Genomic DNA, 18,246 nt, shown 5'->3' with positions numbered 1-18,246 from the left:
TAAGTACCAGTTTTAGAGGGTGAAATAGAACACAGTTAGTTCCAGTGTTAGTGGTGGAATAGTACAAACTTAATACCAGAGTTATTGGTTGGAATAGTACACATTTAGTACAATGGATATTAGGTGGAATAGTACAGAGTTAGTACCAAGAATATTTGATGGAAAGTTAGTACTAGTGTTACTGGGTGAAATAGTACCCAGTTAGTTTCAGTGTTAGTGAGTGAAATAGAACACAATTAGTTCCATTGTTAGTGGCAAGAGAAGTACACAGTTAGAACGAGTGATTCTGGGTAGAATAGTACACAGTTAGTACCAGGATTAGTGGGTGGAATTGTACGCAGTTAGTACCAATTTTAGTGGTTTGAATAGTACACAGTTAGCACCAGTAGTAAAGGGTGTAAAAGTACACAGTTAGTACCAGGGTTAGTGGGTGGATAGTACACAGTTGATACCAGTGTTAGAGGGTGGAATAGTTCACAGTTAGTTCCAGTGTCAGTAGGTGGAATAGTACACAGTTAGTACCAATGTTAGTGGGTAGAAAAGAATACATTTAGTATTAGAGTTATTAGGTGGTATAATACATAGTTAGAACCAGGGATATTAGGTGGGAAAAAACACAGATAGTACCAGTGTTACTGCGTGGAACAGTACAAAGTTAGTATTAGAGGTAGTGGGTGGGATAGAAAAGAGTAGGTATTAGGATAGAGCGTGGACAGTTAGTATTTGGGCTAGTGGGTGGAATAGTACACAGTTAGTACCAGTGTTAGTGGGTGGAACTCTACACAGTTAGTACCTGGGATATTAGGTGAAATAGTATACAGTTAGTACTAGTGTTAGCGGGTGGAATAGTACACAGTTACTATTTGAGTTAGTGGATGGAATAGTGCATAGTTATTATTAGGGATTGTACGTGAAATAGTATACAGTCGGTATTTGGGTTAGTGGGCGGAATAGTACACAGTTAGTACTAGTGTTATTTAGTGAATAGTACACAGTCGGTATTTGGGTTAGTGGGTGGAATAGTACACAGTTAGTACTAGTGTTATTTAGTGAATAGTGCACAGTTAGTACTAGTGTTATTTAGTGAATAGTACACAGTTAGTAGCAGGGTTAGTGAGTGGAATAGTATAGAGTTAGTACCAGGTTTACTGGGTGCAACAGAACACAGTTAGTAACAGTGTTAGTGGGTGGAATAGTACATATTTATTACCAGTGTTAGTGGTGGAAAAGTACATAGTGCCAATGTAAGTGGGTTGAACAGTACGCAGTTAGTACCAGTGTACTAATAGAACCACAGTTAGTTCTAGGTATATTAGGTGGAAAACTACACAGTTAGTACCAGTGTTAGTGGGTGGAATAATACACAATTAGTACAGGTGTTAATGGGTTGAACAGTACACAGATAGTACAAGGGAATATTTAGGTGGAACAGTACGCAGTTAGTACTGGTGTTAGTGATCTTGTAAATATCTATTATATTTACATTTTACAATTTACAAGGTATATTTTTTACTGTATAAAGTGCAGATTTGTTTAAGAACATGTAAGAGAATGCGGTGAACATACGGAGAACTTGACAAAGAACACAGTGAACATAGAAGAGTGCGAAAATATGATTTGAACTTGCAGAGAACATTCTGAGAAAAAGAGAATATGACAAAGAGCACAGAAAACATGTAAGAGAAGGTGATGAACCCAGTGAACATGAAAAGAACTTTAACTGAACATGTTAAGAACATTTTCACAGAACACAGTGAATATGAAGAGAATATACAAGATACAGTAAGATTAATGAAGGTTTGGATAATTTGGGAAATGGGCGAGATGGAGGGGGGGAATAGGGGGTGGGTGAGGGAGAGATGAAGGAAGAGTAAGGGGGAGAGGGCGCTCTCCCCCTTACCAGTGGGGGGAAAGAGAGGAAAATAACGGCGAAAGGGAGTTGGGGAAGGTAAGTGGTGGGGAAGGTATGGGGTCGGGAAGGTAAGGGGTGGGGAAGGTAAGGGAGGGGAAAAGGTAAGGTGCGATATGACCGTGTGATTATTATTATTACTGTGTGAATGATTATTTACATAGATGAGTAAAACAGGGGTATTGAGGGACAGGATATGTTACTTTGATAAGGTGATAGACTGGGGAGCTTCTTGATCTGAAATACTAAGCTTGATGAACTAAAGTGGAGGACGGGAATTGGAGCTCGGTAATTTCTTTGGTATATTTTACAAGATCTGAAATATATTGGGGTTTTAAATCTCAGAGGATTTGGACTGGTAATAATTAACTAAGGAGGAAGACAAGAGCTGAAACTCTGTAACTACCATGGTCTTATTTACTACATCTGAAATAACTATGTTTTAAATTTCAGGAGATTTGGTTAGCTACTTAAGAAGATACGAAAGGGAACTAGGGTGGGGGAAGGGGGGGGGGGGACGTTAGCTAGAACTTGCTTACTGACTCGATCTGATTAACTATGTCCGAAAAATACTGGGGTTTAATCTTGAAGAAAATTATCAGACAGGAAAGAAGTTATTCAAATAAAGTAAGATGGGAGACAAAAACTGGAGTTCATTAACTAAATCGTTGTATTGCACTATGTCTGAAGTACAGCGGTGATAAATTTCAGGGAAATTATTCAGGTATTAACGAAGATACGAGAGAGGGTTAAGGTGGGGGACAGGCGCTGGAGCTCGGTAACTAAATTATTGTAATTTACAAGTTCTGAAATACAGCGGGTTTAAATTTCAGGGAAATTGATCTGGTATTGACAGAGTTGTAACAGTAAAGTAAGGCGGAGGACAAGAGCTACAACTCGATAATTGTTCGGATCTATTTTAATAGGTACGAAATATAGCTGTCTTTAATTTCAGGGGATTGGACTGTTAGTAAGGAAGTTATGGGGGTAAAGAAGTGCAGGGAACAGGAGCTAGAACTTGCTTACTGACTTGATTTGATTTATTACGTCTGAAATACACTGTTTAAAATTGAACTATTCATAGCGAAAATGGACTTATCAATGCGGTCTTTGACTAATTTCGGTCTTTAACTGGACTCTGAATAATTTTGGGTCTCAAATGGGACTCTGACGAATTTTGGTCTTAAAATGAACTCTGACGAATTTTGGTCCCAATCTGGACTCTAACAAATTTTGGTCTCAAAATGGACCCTGTAATTTTTTTATCTTAAATGGTCTCTGACGAATTTTAGGTCTTAAATGGTCTCTGAAATTATTTCGATCTTTTAATGATCTTTGTTATATGTCGGTCTTCAACTAGTCTCTGACTAATTATGGGCTTAAACTGAACTCTGAATAATTTTCGTTTTTTTTAGTGATGAAACAGCTATAAATGGATATACAAACTAAAAGTCACGGCTAAGATGTCCATTTTCCTTAACAAACTTCTATGTTTATATGAACTCTGAAAATGGTCTTTGAAATATTTTGGTCTTTTACTGGATTTTGAAGAAATTCGGTCTTTAACTGGTCTCTGACTAATTTCGGACTTTCAATGATCTCTGACAAACTTCGGTCTTCAAATGGTCTAACTAATTTCGGTCTTCTACTGGACTCTGAATAATTTAGGTCTTATATTGTTGAAAGAGCAGAAAATGATTATAAAACAAAAACATACTGCTAAGATGTCTATTTTCCTTAACATAACTTCTCTGACAATATCCTCTGAAAATGTTTTATTTTTTTAATATTTTCGGTCTTAAACTCTTAAATAAACTTCTATGATCATATGAACTCTGAAATACTTTCATAAAACTGAACTCTAAATTATTTTTGAATTTCTCCCATAAGAAACCTTCAAGAATGAATAAGTGATTTTTGGTCTGAATTTTCCCCATAAGAACTCTTCAAGTCCAAAATCTGGCCCTTTTGTCTCGAATTTTCCCCATAAGAAACCTTTAACTCCAAATCGGGCCCATCCCCCTAAAAAAAGGCCTCATACGCTGCCATCCCTACTACTGAATAGTACCCAGAATAACAGTGTTAGCGGGTGCAATAATACAGAGTTAGCACCAGTGTTATTGGGTGGAATAGTACATAGTTAGTATAAGGGTTAGTGGGTGGAAAAGTACACTGTTAGTACCAGTGTTAGTTGGTGGAATAGTACCTAGTTAGTACCAGTGTTAGATGGTGGAATAGTATCTAGTTAATACCAGAGTTAGTTGGTGCAATAGTACCTAGTTAGTACCAGTGTTAGTTGGTGGAATAGTACCTAGTTAGTACCAGTGTTAGTTGGTGGAATAGTACCTAGTTAGTACCAGTGTTAGTTGGTGGAATAGTACCTAGTTAGTACCAGTGTTAGTTGGTGGAATAGTACCTAGTTAGCACCAGTGTTAGTTGGTGGAATAGTACCTAGTTAGTACCAGTGTTAGTAGGTGCAATACTACACAGTTAGTACCAGAATTAGTGGGATGAATAGTATACAGTTAGTATCAGTGATAGAGGCTGGAATAATACACAGTGTCTGTGTTAGTGGATGGAATAGAACACAGTTAGCATTAGAGTTAGTGGATGGAATAGAACACAGTTAGCATTAGAGTTAGTGGGTGGAATAGTACACAGTTAGTATTAGGGAAAGCGTAGAATAGTACACAGTCAGTATTTGGGTTATGGGTGGAATAGTGCAGAGTTAGTACCAGTGTTAGTGAGGGGAATAGTGCAGAGTTAGTACCAGTGTTAGTGGGTGGAATAGTACACAGTTAGTATCAAGGATAGAGGTTGGAATAGTACACAGTTAGTGCCAGTGCTATTGCGTGTAATAACACACAGTTAGTAGCAGTGTTATTTAGTGAATAGTACATAGGTAATACTAGGGTTAGTGATTGGAATAGTACACAGTTAGCACCAAGTTTAGTGGGAGCAATAGTACACATTTATTACCAGTGTTAGTGGTGGAAAAGTACAGAGTTAGTACCAATGTTAGTGGGTTGAACAGTACACAGATAGTTCCAGGCGATGTTTAGGTGGAATAGTACACAGTTAGTACAAGTGCTAGCGGGTGGAAGAACAGTACACAGATAATATCAGTGTTAGTTGGTTGAATAGTACACAGTACCAGTGTTAGTAGGTGGAATAGTTCACAGTTAGTACCGGTGTTATTGGGTGGAATAGTACACAGTTAGTACCGGTGTTATTGGGTGGAATAGTACACAGTTAGTACCGGTGTTATTGGGTGGAATAGTACACAGTTAGTACCGGTGTTATTGGGTGGAATAGTACACAGTTAGTACCAGTTGCAGAGAGTAGAAAAGTACACAGTTAGTACCAGTGTCAGTAGGTGAAATAGTAGACAGTTACTACCAATGTTACTGGGTGGAAAAAATACATGTAGTATCAGAGTTATTGGGTGTAATAGTTCAAGGTTTGTACTAGTGGTAAAGGGTGTAATAGTTCAAGGTTTGTACTAGTGGTAAAGGGTGTAATAGTTCAAGGTTTGTACTAGTGGTAAAGGGTGTAATAGTTCAAGGTTTGTACTAGTGGTAAAGGGTGTAATAGTTCAAAGTTTGTACCAGTGTTACTGGATGCAAAGTTAGTTCTATTGTTAGTGGGTCGAATAATGCACAGTGTTATGGTAACTGGGTGGAATAGTACACAGTTAGTAATAGTGCTATTGAATGAAATAGTACACAGTTAGTAATAGTGCTATTGAATGAAATAGTACACAGTTAGTACAAGTGCTAATTGGTGGAATAATACACAGTTAGTACCAGTGCTAATGGGTGGAATAGTACACAGTTAGTACCAGTATTAGTGGGTGAAATAGTACCGAGTTAGTACCAGTGTTAGTGTGTGGAATAGTACACAGTTAGAATTAGGGTTATTGGGTGGAATAATTCACAGTTAGCATTAGTGTTAGTGGGTGTAATAGTACACAGTTAGTGCCAGGGGTTAGTGGATGGAATAGTACACAGTTAGAACGAGTGATAGTTGGTGGAATATTACACAGTACTGGTGTTAATGGGTGGAATATTACACAGTACTGGTGTTAATGGGTGGAATAGTACACAGTACTGGTGTTAATGGGTGGAATAGTACACAGTACTGGTGTTAATGGGTGGAATAGTACACACACACAGTTAGTACCAAAGTTAGAGTATGGAATAGTACAATTAGTAACAGTGATAATAGAGGGTAAAATATTACACAGTTAGTGCCAGTGTAATAGGTGGAATAGTACACAGTTAGGACCAGTAGTAAAGGGTGGAATAGTGCACAGTTAGTACCAGTACTAGTGGGTGGAATAGTACACAGTTTGAACCAGCGTTACTGGATACAACAGCAGGATCTCATTATGAACAACAACAGGAGCAGCTCACCCTGAACAACAACAACAGGAGCAGCACTCCCTGAACAACAACAACAGGAGCAGCACTCCCTGAACAACAACAACAGGAGCAGCACTCCCTGAACAACAACAACAGGAGCAGCACTCCCTGAACAACAACAACAGGAGCAACTCACCCTCAACAACAACAACAGGAGCAGCTCACCCTCAACAACAACAACAGGAGCAGCTCACCCTGAACAACAACAACAGGAGCAACTCACCCTCAACAACAACAACAGGAGCAGCTCACCCTCAACAACAACAACAGGAGCAGCACTCCCTGAACAACAACAACAGGAGCAGCACTCCCTGAACAACAACAACAGGAGCAGCACTCCCTGAACAACAACAACAGGAGCAGCACTCCCTGAACAACAACAACAGGAGCAGCACTCCCTGAACAACAACAACAGGAGCAGCACTCCCTGAACAACAACAACAGGAGCAGCACTCCCTGAACAACAACAACAGGAGCAGCTCACCCTGAACAACAACAACAGGAGCAACTCACCCTCAACAACAACAACAGGAGCAGCTCACCCTCAACAACAACAACAGGAGCAGCACTCCCTGAACAACAACAACAGGAGCAGCTCACCCTGAACAACAACAACAGGAGCAGCTCATCATGAACAATAACACTAGTGTCTCACCTTGAACAATGAGCCAAATTGGGATCATTGGCTCAATTTTACAACGATTAATATTTAAGGCTCCCATGATGATGAAGGCGAAGCCGAAGACCGGGATGATGATTCCGGCAGCGATGATGACCGGCCACTGGATCAGCGTCGCCAGGCAGCCTCCTGTAGGCACCAGAAGCAAGGGATTACATCTCTAACATGGTGTTGCTGCGACTGGCAGCCTCCTGTGGGCACCAGAAGCAAAAGATTACATCTCTAACATGGTGTTGCGGCGTCTGGCAGCCTCCTGTGGGCACCAGAAGCAAAAGATTACATCTCTAACATGGTGTTGCTGCGGCTGGCAGCCTCCTTTGGGCACCAGACGCAAGGGATTACATCTCTAACATGGTGTTGCTGCGGCTGGCAGCCTCCTGTGGGCACCAGACGCAGGGGATTACATCTTTAACAAGGTGTTGCTGCGGCTGGCAGCCTCCTGTGGGCACCAGACGCAAGGGATTACATCTCTAACATGGTGTTGCTGCGGCTGGCAGCCTCCTGTGGGCACCAGAAGCAAGGGATTACATCTCTAACATGGTGTTGCTGCGGCTGGCAGCCTTCTGTGGGCACCAGACGCAGGGGATGCGTCTGGTATCCACAATGTTACAATATTAGTCAATATTAGAAGTCAATATTTGTCACGATGATGGCATAAAAATAACCTATGATCTATCATTATCGAAATATTTATTATGGATAAAATATCTGAAATTTAGGGAGCATGTCTTACTTAACAGGTACTTATAATCTAGAAAATGTTCTAGTTCCCCAACATAAGTTTCATGATTGGATTTGAGAACAAAATGATTTGAGATTATGATTTCAGAACAAAATGATTTGAGATTATGATTTCAGAACAAAATGATTTGAGAACAAAATGATTTGAGAACAAAAACATTGGCTTAAAAGTTTCTATTTCTTATTTATAGACAAGCTTGGCTTTCTCCAGGTGAGTGACTAGGTGTGTTGAGCAATGCATGCTTGCAAGGAGCGTTGCAAGTGGAAGTTCAGAACACCTTTCCAGGAGGTTGAGACTCCACAGTCTTGCCCCAAGGTCTTGCTTAGATGTGTTTCATTTACAACTTTTTTTACTCTCCCTTTTGTGACGGAACAGGAAGATGAGAGAGAACTGGTAAAGGAAGGTGGCTCAGGGAGAGAGCGATCAGCCCCAGTCACTTGCATCTTGCTCGTTAAGTGAAAAGCAAGAGGGTCAAACTTCATTATGAACTGGTAGCTACAGAACCATAAGTGAGAACCAAGGTCAACCTTCACCATGACCTGATATTATAACATTGAAACACTGTCGACGGAACAGTATGATTAGCCTAAAAGGAAGCACCAGGGTGGGACGTAGAGCACCAGGGTGGGATGTGGAGCACCAGGGTGGGACGTGAAGCACTAGGGTGGGACGTAGAGCACTAGGGTGAGACGTGGAGCACAAGGGTGGGACGTGGAGCACTAGGGTGAGAAGTGGAGCACTAGGGTGGGACGTAGAGCACTAGGGTGGGACGTAGAGCACTAGGGTGGGACGTAGAGCACTAGGGTGAGACGTGGAGCACTAGGGTGGGACGTGGAGCACTAGGGTGAGAAGTGGAGCACTAGGGTGGGACGTGGAGCACTAGGGTGGGACGTGCAGCACTAGGGTGGGACGTGGAGCACCAGGGTGGGACGTAGAGCACTAGGGTGGGACGTGGAGCACTAGGGTGGGACGTGCAGCACTAGGGTGGGACGTGCAGCACTAGGGTGGGACGTGGAGCACCAGGGTGGGACGTGAAGCACTAGGGTGGGACGTGGAGCACCAGGGTGGGACGTAGAGCACTAGGGTGGGACGTAGAGCACTAGGGTGGGACGTAGAGCACTAGGGTGAGACGTGGAGCACTAGGGTGGGACGTGGAGCACTAGGGTGAGAAGTGGAGCACTAGGGTGGGACGTGCAGCACTAGGGTGGGACGTGCAGCACTAGGGTGGGACGTGGAGCACCAGGGTGGGACGTGAAGCACTAGGGTGGGACGGGGAGCACCAGGGTGGGACGTGAAGCACTAGGGTGAGAAGTGGAGCACTAGGGTGGGACGTAGAGCACTAGGGTGGGACGTAGAGCACTAGGGTGGGACGTAGAGCACTAGGGTGAGACGTGGAGCACTAGGGTGGGACGTGGAGCACTAGGGTGTGAAGTGGAGCACTAGGGTGGGACGTGGAGCACTAGGGTGGGACGTGGAGCACTAGGGTGGGACGTGGAGCACCAGGGTGGGACGTAGAGCACTAGGGTGGGACGTGGAGCACTAGGGTGGGACGTGCAGCACTAGGGTGGGACGTGCAGCACTAGGGTGGGACGTGGAGCACCAGGGTGGGACGTGAAGCACTAGGGTGGGACGTGGAGCACCAGGGTGGGACGTAGAGCACTAGGGTGGGACGTAGAGCACTAGGGTGGGACGTAGAGCACTAGGGTGAGACGTGGAGCACTAGGGTGGGACGTGGAGCACTAGGGTGAGAAGTGGAGCACTAGGGTGGGACGTGCAGCACTAGGGTGGGACGTGCAGCACTAGGGTGGGACGTGGAGCACCAGGGTGGGACGTGAAGCACTAGGGTGGGACGTGGAGCACCAGGGTGGGACGTGAAGCACTAGGGTGGGACGTGGAGCACTAGGGTGAGACGTGGAGCACTAGGGTGGGACGTGGAGCACTAGGGTGAGAAGTGGAGCACTAGGGTGGGACGTGCAGCACTAGGGTGAGACGTGGAGCACTAGGGTGGGACGTGGAGCACTAGGGTGGGACGTGAAGCACTAGGGTGGGACGTGCAGCACTAGGGTGGGACGTGCAGCACTAGGGTGGGACGTGGAGCACCAGGGTGGGACGTGAAGCACTAGGGTGGGACGTAGAGCACCAGGGTGGGACGTGAAGCACTAGGGTGGGACGTGGAGCACTAGGGTGAGACGTGGAGCACTAGGGTGGGACGTGCAGCACTAGGGTGGGACGTGGAGTACTAGGGTGGGACGTAGAGCACTAGGGTGGGACGTAGAGCACCAGGGTGGGACGTAGAGCACCAGGGTGGGACGTAGAGCACCAGGGTGGGACGTAGAGCACTAGGGTGGGACGTTGAGCACTAGGGTGAGACGTGGAGCACCAGGGTGGGACGTGGAACACTAGGATGGGACGTGCAGCACTAGGGTGGGACGTGGAGTACCAGGGTGGGACGTGGAGCACCAGGGTGGGATGTGGAGCACCAGGGTGGGACGTGAAGCACCTGGGTGGGACGTGGATCAATAGGGTGGGACGTGGAGCACCTGGGTGGGACGTGGAGCACTAGGGTGGGACGTGGAGCACTAGGGTGGGACGTGAAGCACCTGGGTGGGACGTGGATCACTAGGGTGGGACGTGGAGCACCTGGGTGGGACGTGGAGCACTAGGGTGGGACGTGGAGCACTAGGGTGGGACGTGGAGCACCTGGGTGGGACGTGGAGCACTAGAGTGGGACGTGGAGCACTAGAGTGGGACGTGGAGCACTAGGGTGGGACGTGGAGCACTAGAGTGGGACGTGGAGCACTAGGGTGGGACGTGGAGCACTAGGGTGGGACGTACAGCACTAGGGTGGGACGTGGAGCACCTGGGTGGGACGTGGAACACTAGAGTGGGACGTACAGCACTAGGGTGGGACGTGGAGCACCTGGGTGGGACGTGCAGCACTAGGGTGGGACGTGGAGCACCAGGGTGGGACGTGCAGCACTAGGGTGGGACGTGGAGCACCTAGGTGGGACGTGGAGCACTAGGGTGGGACGTGCAGCACAAGGATGGGACGTGGAGCACCTGGGTGGGACGTGGAGCACTAGGGTGGGACGTGGAGCACCTGGGTGGGACGTGCAGCACCTGGGTGGGACGTGGAACACCTGGGTGGGACGTGGAGCACCAGGGTGGGACGTGGAGCACCTGGGTGGGACGTGGAGCACCTGGGTGGGACGTGAAGCACTAGGGTGGGACGTGCAGCACCTGGGTGGGACGTGCAGCACCTGGGTGGGACGTGGAGCACCAGGGTGGGACGTGGAGCACCTGGGTGGGACGTGGAGCACCTGGGTGGGACGTGAAGCACTAGGGTGGGACGTGCAGCACTAGGGTGGGACGTGAAGCACCAGGATGGGACGTGGAGCACCAGGGTGGGACGTGAAGCACTAGGGTGGGACGTGGAGCACCTGGGTGGGACGTGGAGCACCTGGGTGGGACGTGAAGCACCAGGGTGGGACGTGGAGCACTAGGGTGGGACGTGCAGCACTAGGGTGAGACGTGGAGCACTAGGGTGGGACGTGCAGCACCAGGGTGGGACGTGCAGCACCAGGGTGGGACGTGCAGCACTAGGGTGGGACGTGGAGCAGCAGGGTGGGACGTGGAGCACCAGGGTGGGACGTGGAGCACCAGGGTGGGACGTGAAGCACTAGGGTGGGACGTAGAGCACCAGGGTGGGACGTGCAGCACTAGGGTGGGACGTGGAGCACCAGGGTGGGACGTGGAGCACCAGGGTGGGACGTGAAGCACCAGGGTGGGACGTGAAGCACAAGGATGGGACGTGGAGCACCAGGGTGGGACGTAGAGCACCAGGGTGGGACGTGGAGCACCAGGGTGGGACGTGCAGCACCAGGGTGGGACGTGAAGCACTAGGGTGGGACGTGGAGCACTAGGGTGGGACGTGAAGCACTAGGGTGGGACGTGGAGCACCAGGGTGGGACGTGGAGCACCAGGGTGGGACGAGGAGCACCAGGGTGGGACGTGGAGCACCAGGGTGGGACGTGGAGCACCAGGGTGGGACGTGAAGCACTAGGGTGGGACGTGGAGCACTAGGGTGGGACGTGGAGCACCAGGGTGGGACGAGGAGCACCAGGGTGGGACGTGGAGCACCAGGGTGGGACGTGGAGCACCAGGGTGGGACGTGGAGCACCAGGGTGGGACGAGGAGCACCAGGGTGGGACGTGGAGCACCAGGGTGGGACGTGGAGCACCAGGGTGGGACGAGGAGCACCACGGTGGGACGTGGAGCACCAGGGTGGGACGTGGAGCACCAGGGTGGGACGTGAAGCACTAGGGTGGGACGTAGAGCACTAGGGTGGGACGTAGAGCACTAGGGTGGGACGTGGAGCACCAGGGTGGGACGTGGAGCACCAGGGTGGGACGTGGAGCACCAGGGTGGGACGAGGAGCACCAGGGTGGGACGTGGAGCACCAGGGTGGGACGTGGAGCACCAGGGTGGGACGTGAAGCACTAGGGTGGGACGTAGAGCACTAGGGTGGGACGTGGAGCACCAGGGTGGGACGTGGAGCACTAGGGTGGGACGTGAGGTTGTCTACTCACCACATCCACCGCCGTCATCACTGTCACCGTCGTAGCTGTGCTCTGAAAAAATAAAGTTTTTGTTAAGTTATTTAGAATAAAGGAATTAATTTGTTTCAAATTTTCACCAGAAAACAGATGAGTGTTGAGTAGAAGTGACGTCATGATGATTGTTGAGTAACAGTGACGTCATGATGATGATTGTTGAGTAGCAGTGACGTCATGATGATGATTGTTGAGTAACAGTGACGTCATGATGATGATTGTTGAGTAGCAGTGACGTCATGATGATTGTTGAGTAACAGTGACGTTATGATGATGATTGTTGAGTAGCAGTGACGTCATGATGATTGTTGAGTAACAGTGACGTCATGATGATGATTGTTGAGTAGCAGTGACGTCATGATGATTGTTGAGTAACAGTGACGTCATGATGATGATTGTTGAGTAGCAGTGACGTCATGATGATTGTTGAGTAACAGTGACGTCATGATGATGATTGTTGAGTAGCAGTGACGTCATGATGATTGTTGAGTAGCAGTGACGTCATGATGATGATTGTTGAGTAACAGTGACGTCATGATGATGATTGTTGAGTAGCAGTGACGTCATGATGATTGTTGAGTAACAGTGACGTCATGATGACGATTGTTGAGTAGCAGTGACGTCATGATGATTGTTGAGTAACAGTGACGTCATGATGATGATTGTTGAGTAGCAGTAACGTCATGATGATTGTTGAGTAGCAGTTACGTCATGATGATGATTGTTGAGTAACAGTGACGTCATGATGATGATTGTTGAGTAGCAGTGACGGCATGATGATTGTTGAGTAACAGTGACGTCATGATGATGATTGTTGAGTAGCAGTGACGTCATGATGATTGTTGAGTAGCAGTGACGTCATGATGATTGTTGAGTAACAGTGACGTCATGATGATTGTTGAGTAGCAGTGACGTCATGATGATGATTGTTGAGTAACAGTGACGTCATGATGATGATTGTTGAGTAAGAGTGATATCATGATGATGATTGTTGAGTAGCAGTGACGTCATGATGATGATTGTTGAGTAGCAGTGACGTCATGATGATGATTGTTGAGTAGCGTGACGTCATGATGATTGTTGAGTAACAGTGACGTCGTGATGATGATTGTTGAGTAACAGTGACGTCGTGATGATGATTGTTGAGTAACAGTGACGTCGTGATGATGATTGTTGAGTAACAGTGACGTCATGATGATGATTGTTGAGTAGCAGTGACGTCATAATGATTGTTGAGTAACAGTGACGTCGTGATGATGATTGTTGAGTAACAGTGACGTCGTGATGATGATTGTTGAGTAACAGTGACGTCGTGATGATGATTGTTGAGTAACAGTGACGTCGTGATGATGATTGTTGAGTAACAGTGACGTCATGATGATGATTGTTGAGTAGCAGTGACGTCATGATGATGATTGTTGAGTAACAGTGACGTCATGATGATTGTTGAGTAACAGTGACGTCGTGATGATGATTGTTGAGTAACAGTGACGTCGTGATGATGATTGTTGAGTAACAGTGACGTCATGATGATTGTTGAGTAACAGTGACGTCGTGATGATGATTGTTGAGTAACAGTGACGTCGTGATGATGATTGTTGAGTAACAGTTACGTTGTGATGATGATTGTTGAGTAGCGTGACGTCATGATGATGATTGTTGAGTAGCGTGACGTCATGATGATTGTTGAGTAACAGTGACGTCGTGATGATGATTGTTGAGTAACTGTGACGTCGTGATGATGATTGTTGAGTAACAGTGACGTTGTGATGATGATTGTTGAGTAACAGTGACGTTATGATGATGATTGTTGAGTAGCAGTGACGTCATGATGATTGTTGAGTAACAGTGACGTCGTGATGATGATTGTTGAGTAGCAGTGACGTCATGATGATTGTTGAGTAACAGTGACGTCGTGATGATGATTGTTGAGTAGTAGTGACGTCATGATGATTGTTGAGTAACAGTGACGTCGTGATGATGATTGATGAGTAGCAGTGACGTCATGATGATTGTTGAGTAACAGTGACGTCGTGATGATGATTGTTGAGTAGCAGTGACGTCATGATGATTGTTGAGTAACAGTGACGTCGTGATGATGATTGTTGAGTAGCAGTGACGTCATAATGATTGTTGAGTAACAGTGACGTCGTGATGATGATTGTTGAGTAACAGTGACGTCGTGATGATGATTGTTGAGTAACAGTGACGTCGTGATGATGATTGTTGAGTAACAGTGACGTCGTGATGATGATTGTTGAGTAGCAGTGACGTCATAATGATTGTTGAGTAACAGTGACGTCGTGATGATGATTGTTGAGTAACAGTGACGTCGTGATGATGATTGTTGAGTAACAGTGACGTCGTGATGATGATTGTTGAGTAACAGTGACGTCGTGATGATGATTGTTGAGTAACAGTGACGTCATGATGATTGTTGAGTAACAGTGACGTCGTGATGATGATTGATGAGTAGCAGTGACGTCATGATGATTGTTGAGTAACAGTGACGTCGTGATGATGATTGTTGAGTAGCAGTGACGTCATGATGATTGTTGAGTAACAGTGACGTCATGATGATGATTGTTGAGTAGCAGTGACGTCATGATGATTGTTGAGTAACAGTGACGTCATGATGATGATTGTTGAGTAGCAGTGACGTCATGATGATTGTTGAGTAACAGTGACGTCGTGATGATGAGTGTTGAGTAGCAGTGACGCCATGATGATTGTTGAGTAACAGTGACGTCGTGATGATGAGTGTTGAGTAGCAGTGACCTTATCATTATGATTGTTGGGTCCTGTAAATGGACGTGTACTTAAATTATATTCTGGCATCTAGGATACACCAATAATGTTTATATATATTAACTTAAATTAGATATGAAAATATTCAAATCCCAGTCGTGGTCCCAGTCGTGGTCCCAGTCGTGGTCCCTGTCGTGTTCCCTGTCGTGTTCCCTGTCATGTTCCCTGTCGTGTTCCCTGTCGTGTTCCCTGTCGTGGTCCCTGTCGTGGTCCCTGTCGTGTTCCCTGTCGTGGTCCCTGTCGTGTTCCCTGTCGTGTTCCCTGTCGTGGTCCCTGTCATGTTCCCTGTCGTGTTCCCTGTCGTGTTCCCTGTCGTGGTCCCTGTCATGTTCCCTGTCGTGTTCCCTGTCGTGTTCCCTGTCGTGTTCCCTGTCATGTTCCCTGTCGTGGTCCCTGTCGTGTTCCCTGTCGTGTTCCCTGTCATGTTCCCTGTCGTGGTCCCTGTCGTGGTCCCTGTCGTGTTCCCTGTCGTGTTCCCTGTCGTGGTCCCTGTCGTGGTCCCTGTCGTGTTCCCTGTCATGTTCCCTGTCGTGGTCCCTGTCGTGTTCCCTGTCGTGTTCCCTGTCGTGTCTGTCTAGCAGTTCATGTTACTTAAGTTTCCCATGTTAACAATAACCTGATTTTTAAGATAACTATATCAGGTGTGTCCACCACCAGGTGTGTCCACCACCAGGTGTGTCCACCACCAGGTGTGTCCACCACCAGGTGTGTCCACCCACCAGGTGTGTCCATCACCAGGTGTGTCCACCACCAGGTGTGTCCACCACCAGGTGTGTCCACCACCAGGTGTGTACATCACCAGCTGTGTCCACCACCAGGTGTGTCCACCACCAGGTGTGTCCACCACCAGGTGTGTCCACCACCAGGTGTGTCCACCACCAGGTGTGTCCACCACCAGGTGTGTCCATCACCAGGTGTGTCCACCACCAGGTGTGTCCACCACCAGGTGTGTCCACCACCAGGAATGTCCACCACCAGGTGTGTCCATCACCAGGTGTGTGTCCACCACCAGGTGTGTCCACCACCAGGTGTGTCCACCACCAGGTATGTCCACCACCAGGTGTGTCCACCACCAGATGTGTCCACCACCAGGTGTGTCCACCACCAGGTGTGTCCACCACCAGGTGTGTCCACCACCAGGTGTGTGTCCACCACCAGGTGTGTCCACCACCAGGTGTGTCCACCACCAGGTGTGTCCACCACCAGGTGTGTCCACCACCAGGTGTGTCCACCACTACTTGTGTCCACCCACCAGGTGTGTCCACCACCAAGTGTGTCCACCACCAGGTGTGTCCACCACCAGGTGTGTCCACCACCAGGTGTGTCCACCACCAGGTGTGTCCACCACCAGGTGTGTCCACCACCAGGTGTGTCCACCACCAGGTGTGTCCACCACCAGGTGTGTCCACCACCAGATGTGTCCACCACCAGGTGTGTCCACCACCAGGTGTGTCCACTACCAGGTGTGTCCACCACCAGGTGTGTCCACCACCAGGTGTGTCCACCACCAGGTGTGTCCACTACCAGGTGTGTCCACCACCAGGTGTGTCCACCACCAGGTGTGTCCACCACCAGGTGTGTCCACCACCAGGGTGTGTGTCCACCACCAGGTGTGTCCACCACTAGGTGTGTCTACTACCAGGTGTGTCCACCACCAGGTGTGTCCACCACCAGGTGTGTCCACCACCACGGTGTGTGTCCACCACCAGGTGTGTCCACCACTAGGTGTGTCTACTACCAGGTGTGTCCACCACCAGGTGTGTCCACCACCAGGTGTGTCCACCACCAGGTGTGTCCACCACCAGGTGTGTCCACCACCAGGTGTGTCCACCACCAGGTGTGTCCACCACCAGGGTGTGTGTCCACCACCAGGTGTGTCCACCACTAGGTGTGTCTACTACCAGATGTGTCCACCACCAGGTGTGTCCACCACCAGGTGTGTCCACCACCAGGTGTGTCCACCACCAGGGTGTGTGTCCACCACCAGGTGTGTCCACCACTAGGTGTGTCTACTACCAGGTGTGTCCACCACCAGGTGTGTCCACCACCAGGGTGTGTGTCCACCACCAGGTGTGTCCACCACCAGGTATGTCCACCACCAGGTGTGTCCATCACCAGGTGTGTGTCCACCACCAGGTGTGTCCATCACCAGGTGTGTGTCCACCACCAGGTGTGTCCACCACTAGGTGTGTCCACCACCAGGTGTGTCCATCACCAGGTGTGTGTCCACCACCAGGGGTGTCCACCACCAGGTGTGTCCACCACCAGGTGTGTCCACCACCAGGTGTGTCCATCACCAGGTGTGTGTCCACCACCAGGTGTGTCCACCACCAGGTGTGTCCACCACCAGGTGTGTCCACCACTAGGTGTGTCCATTATCAGGTGTGTCCATTATCAGGTGTGTCCACCACCAGGTGTGTCCACCACCAGGTGTGTCCACCACTACTTGTGTCCACCACCAAGTGTCTCCACCACCAGGTGTGTCCACCACCAGGTGTGTCCACCACCAGGTGTGTCCACCACCAGGTGTGTCCACCACCAGGTGTGTCCACCACCAGATGTGTTCACCACCAGGTGTGTCCACCACCAGGTGTGTCCACCACCAGGTGTGTCCATCACCAGGTGTGTGTCCACCACCAGGTGTGTCCACCACCAGATGTGTCCACCACCAGGTGTGTCCACCACCAGGTGTGTGTCCACCACCAGGTGTGTCCACCACCAGGTGTGTCCACCACCAGGTGTGTCCACCACCAGGTGTGTCCATCACCAGGTGTGTGTCCACCACCAGGTGTGTCCACCACTAGGTGTGTCTACTACCAGGTGTGTCCACCACCAGGTGTGTCCACCACCAGGTGTGTCCACCATCAGTGGTCAATATCTTGGTCAGCATGCATACTGCAATCCATTACCCTTATTTCAAGCGATTTTAGCATGGTTTCTAGTCTTTGGTTCAGTATTTTAGTCCATCTGGGAGCTCCTGTTATGACTCGCAATGCATCATTTGATTAACCTCAACGTTTTCCCACCTGCCAGGAAAAAGAGTGAGTAAGGCAGGCGCTGCATAATCAACT

The 18,246-nt window shown here is 48.4% G+C and overlaps 1 protein-coding gene across 1 annotated transcript in view; it reads right to left on the bottom strand.

Moving 5' to 3' along the window:
* Positions 1-18,246, bottom strand: part of LOC123771430 (transmembrane protein 272) — a 61,708-nt gene that overhangs the window by 9,479 nt on the left and 33,983 nt on the right. Inside the window, exons 3-4 of the mRNA XM_069313623.1 lie at positions 12,344-12,385; positions 6,989-7,141 (exon numbers count right to left, since the gene is read on the bottom strand). Of these exons, the coding sequence (XP_069169724.1) occupies positions 6,989-7,141; positions 12,344-12,385 (195 nt within the window). The remainder of the gene's footprint in view (positions 1-6,988; positions 7,142-12,343; positions 12,386-18,246) is intronic.

This window comes from Procambarus clarkii, chromosome 76, assembly GCF_040958095.1.
Source record: "Procambarus clarkii isolate CNS0578487 chromosome 76, FALCON_Pclarkii_2.0, whole genome shotgun sequence".
NCBI lineage: Eukaryota > Metazoa > Arthropoda > Malacostraca > Decapoda > Cambaridae > Procambarus > Procambarus clarkii.
The sequence above is the reverse complement of the archived record's forward strand: the minus strand, read 5'-3'. Positions and strand labels throughout refer to the sequence as shown.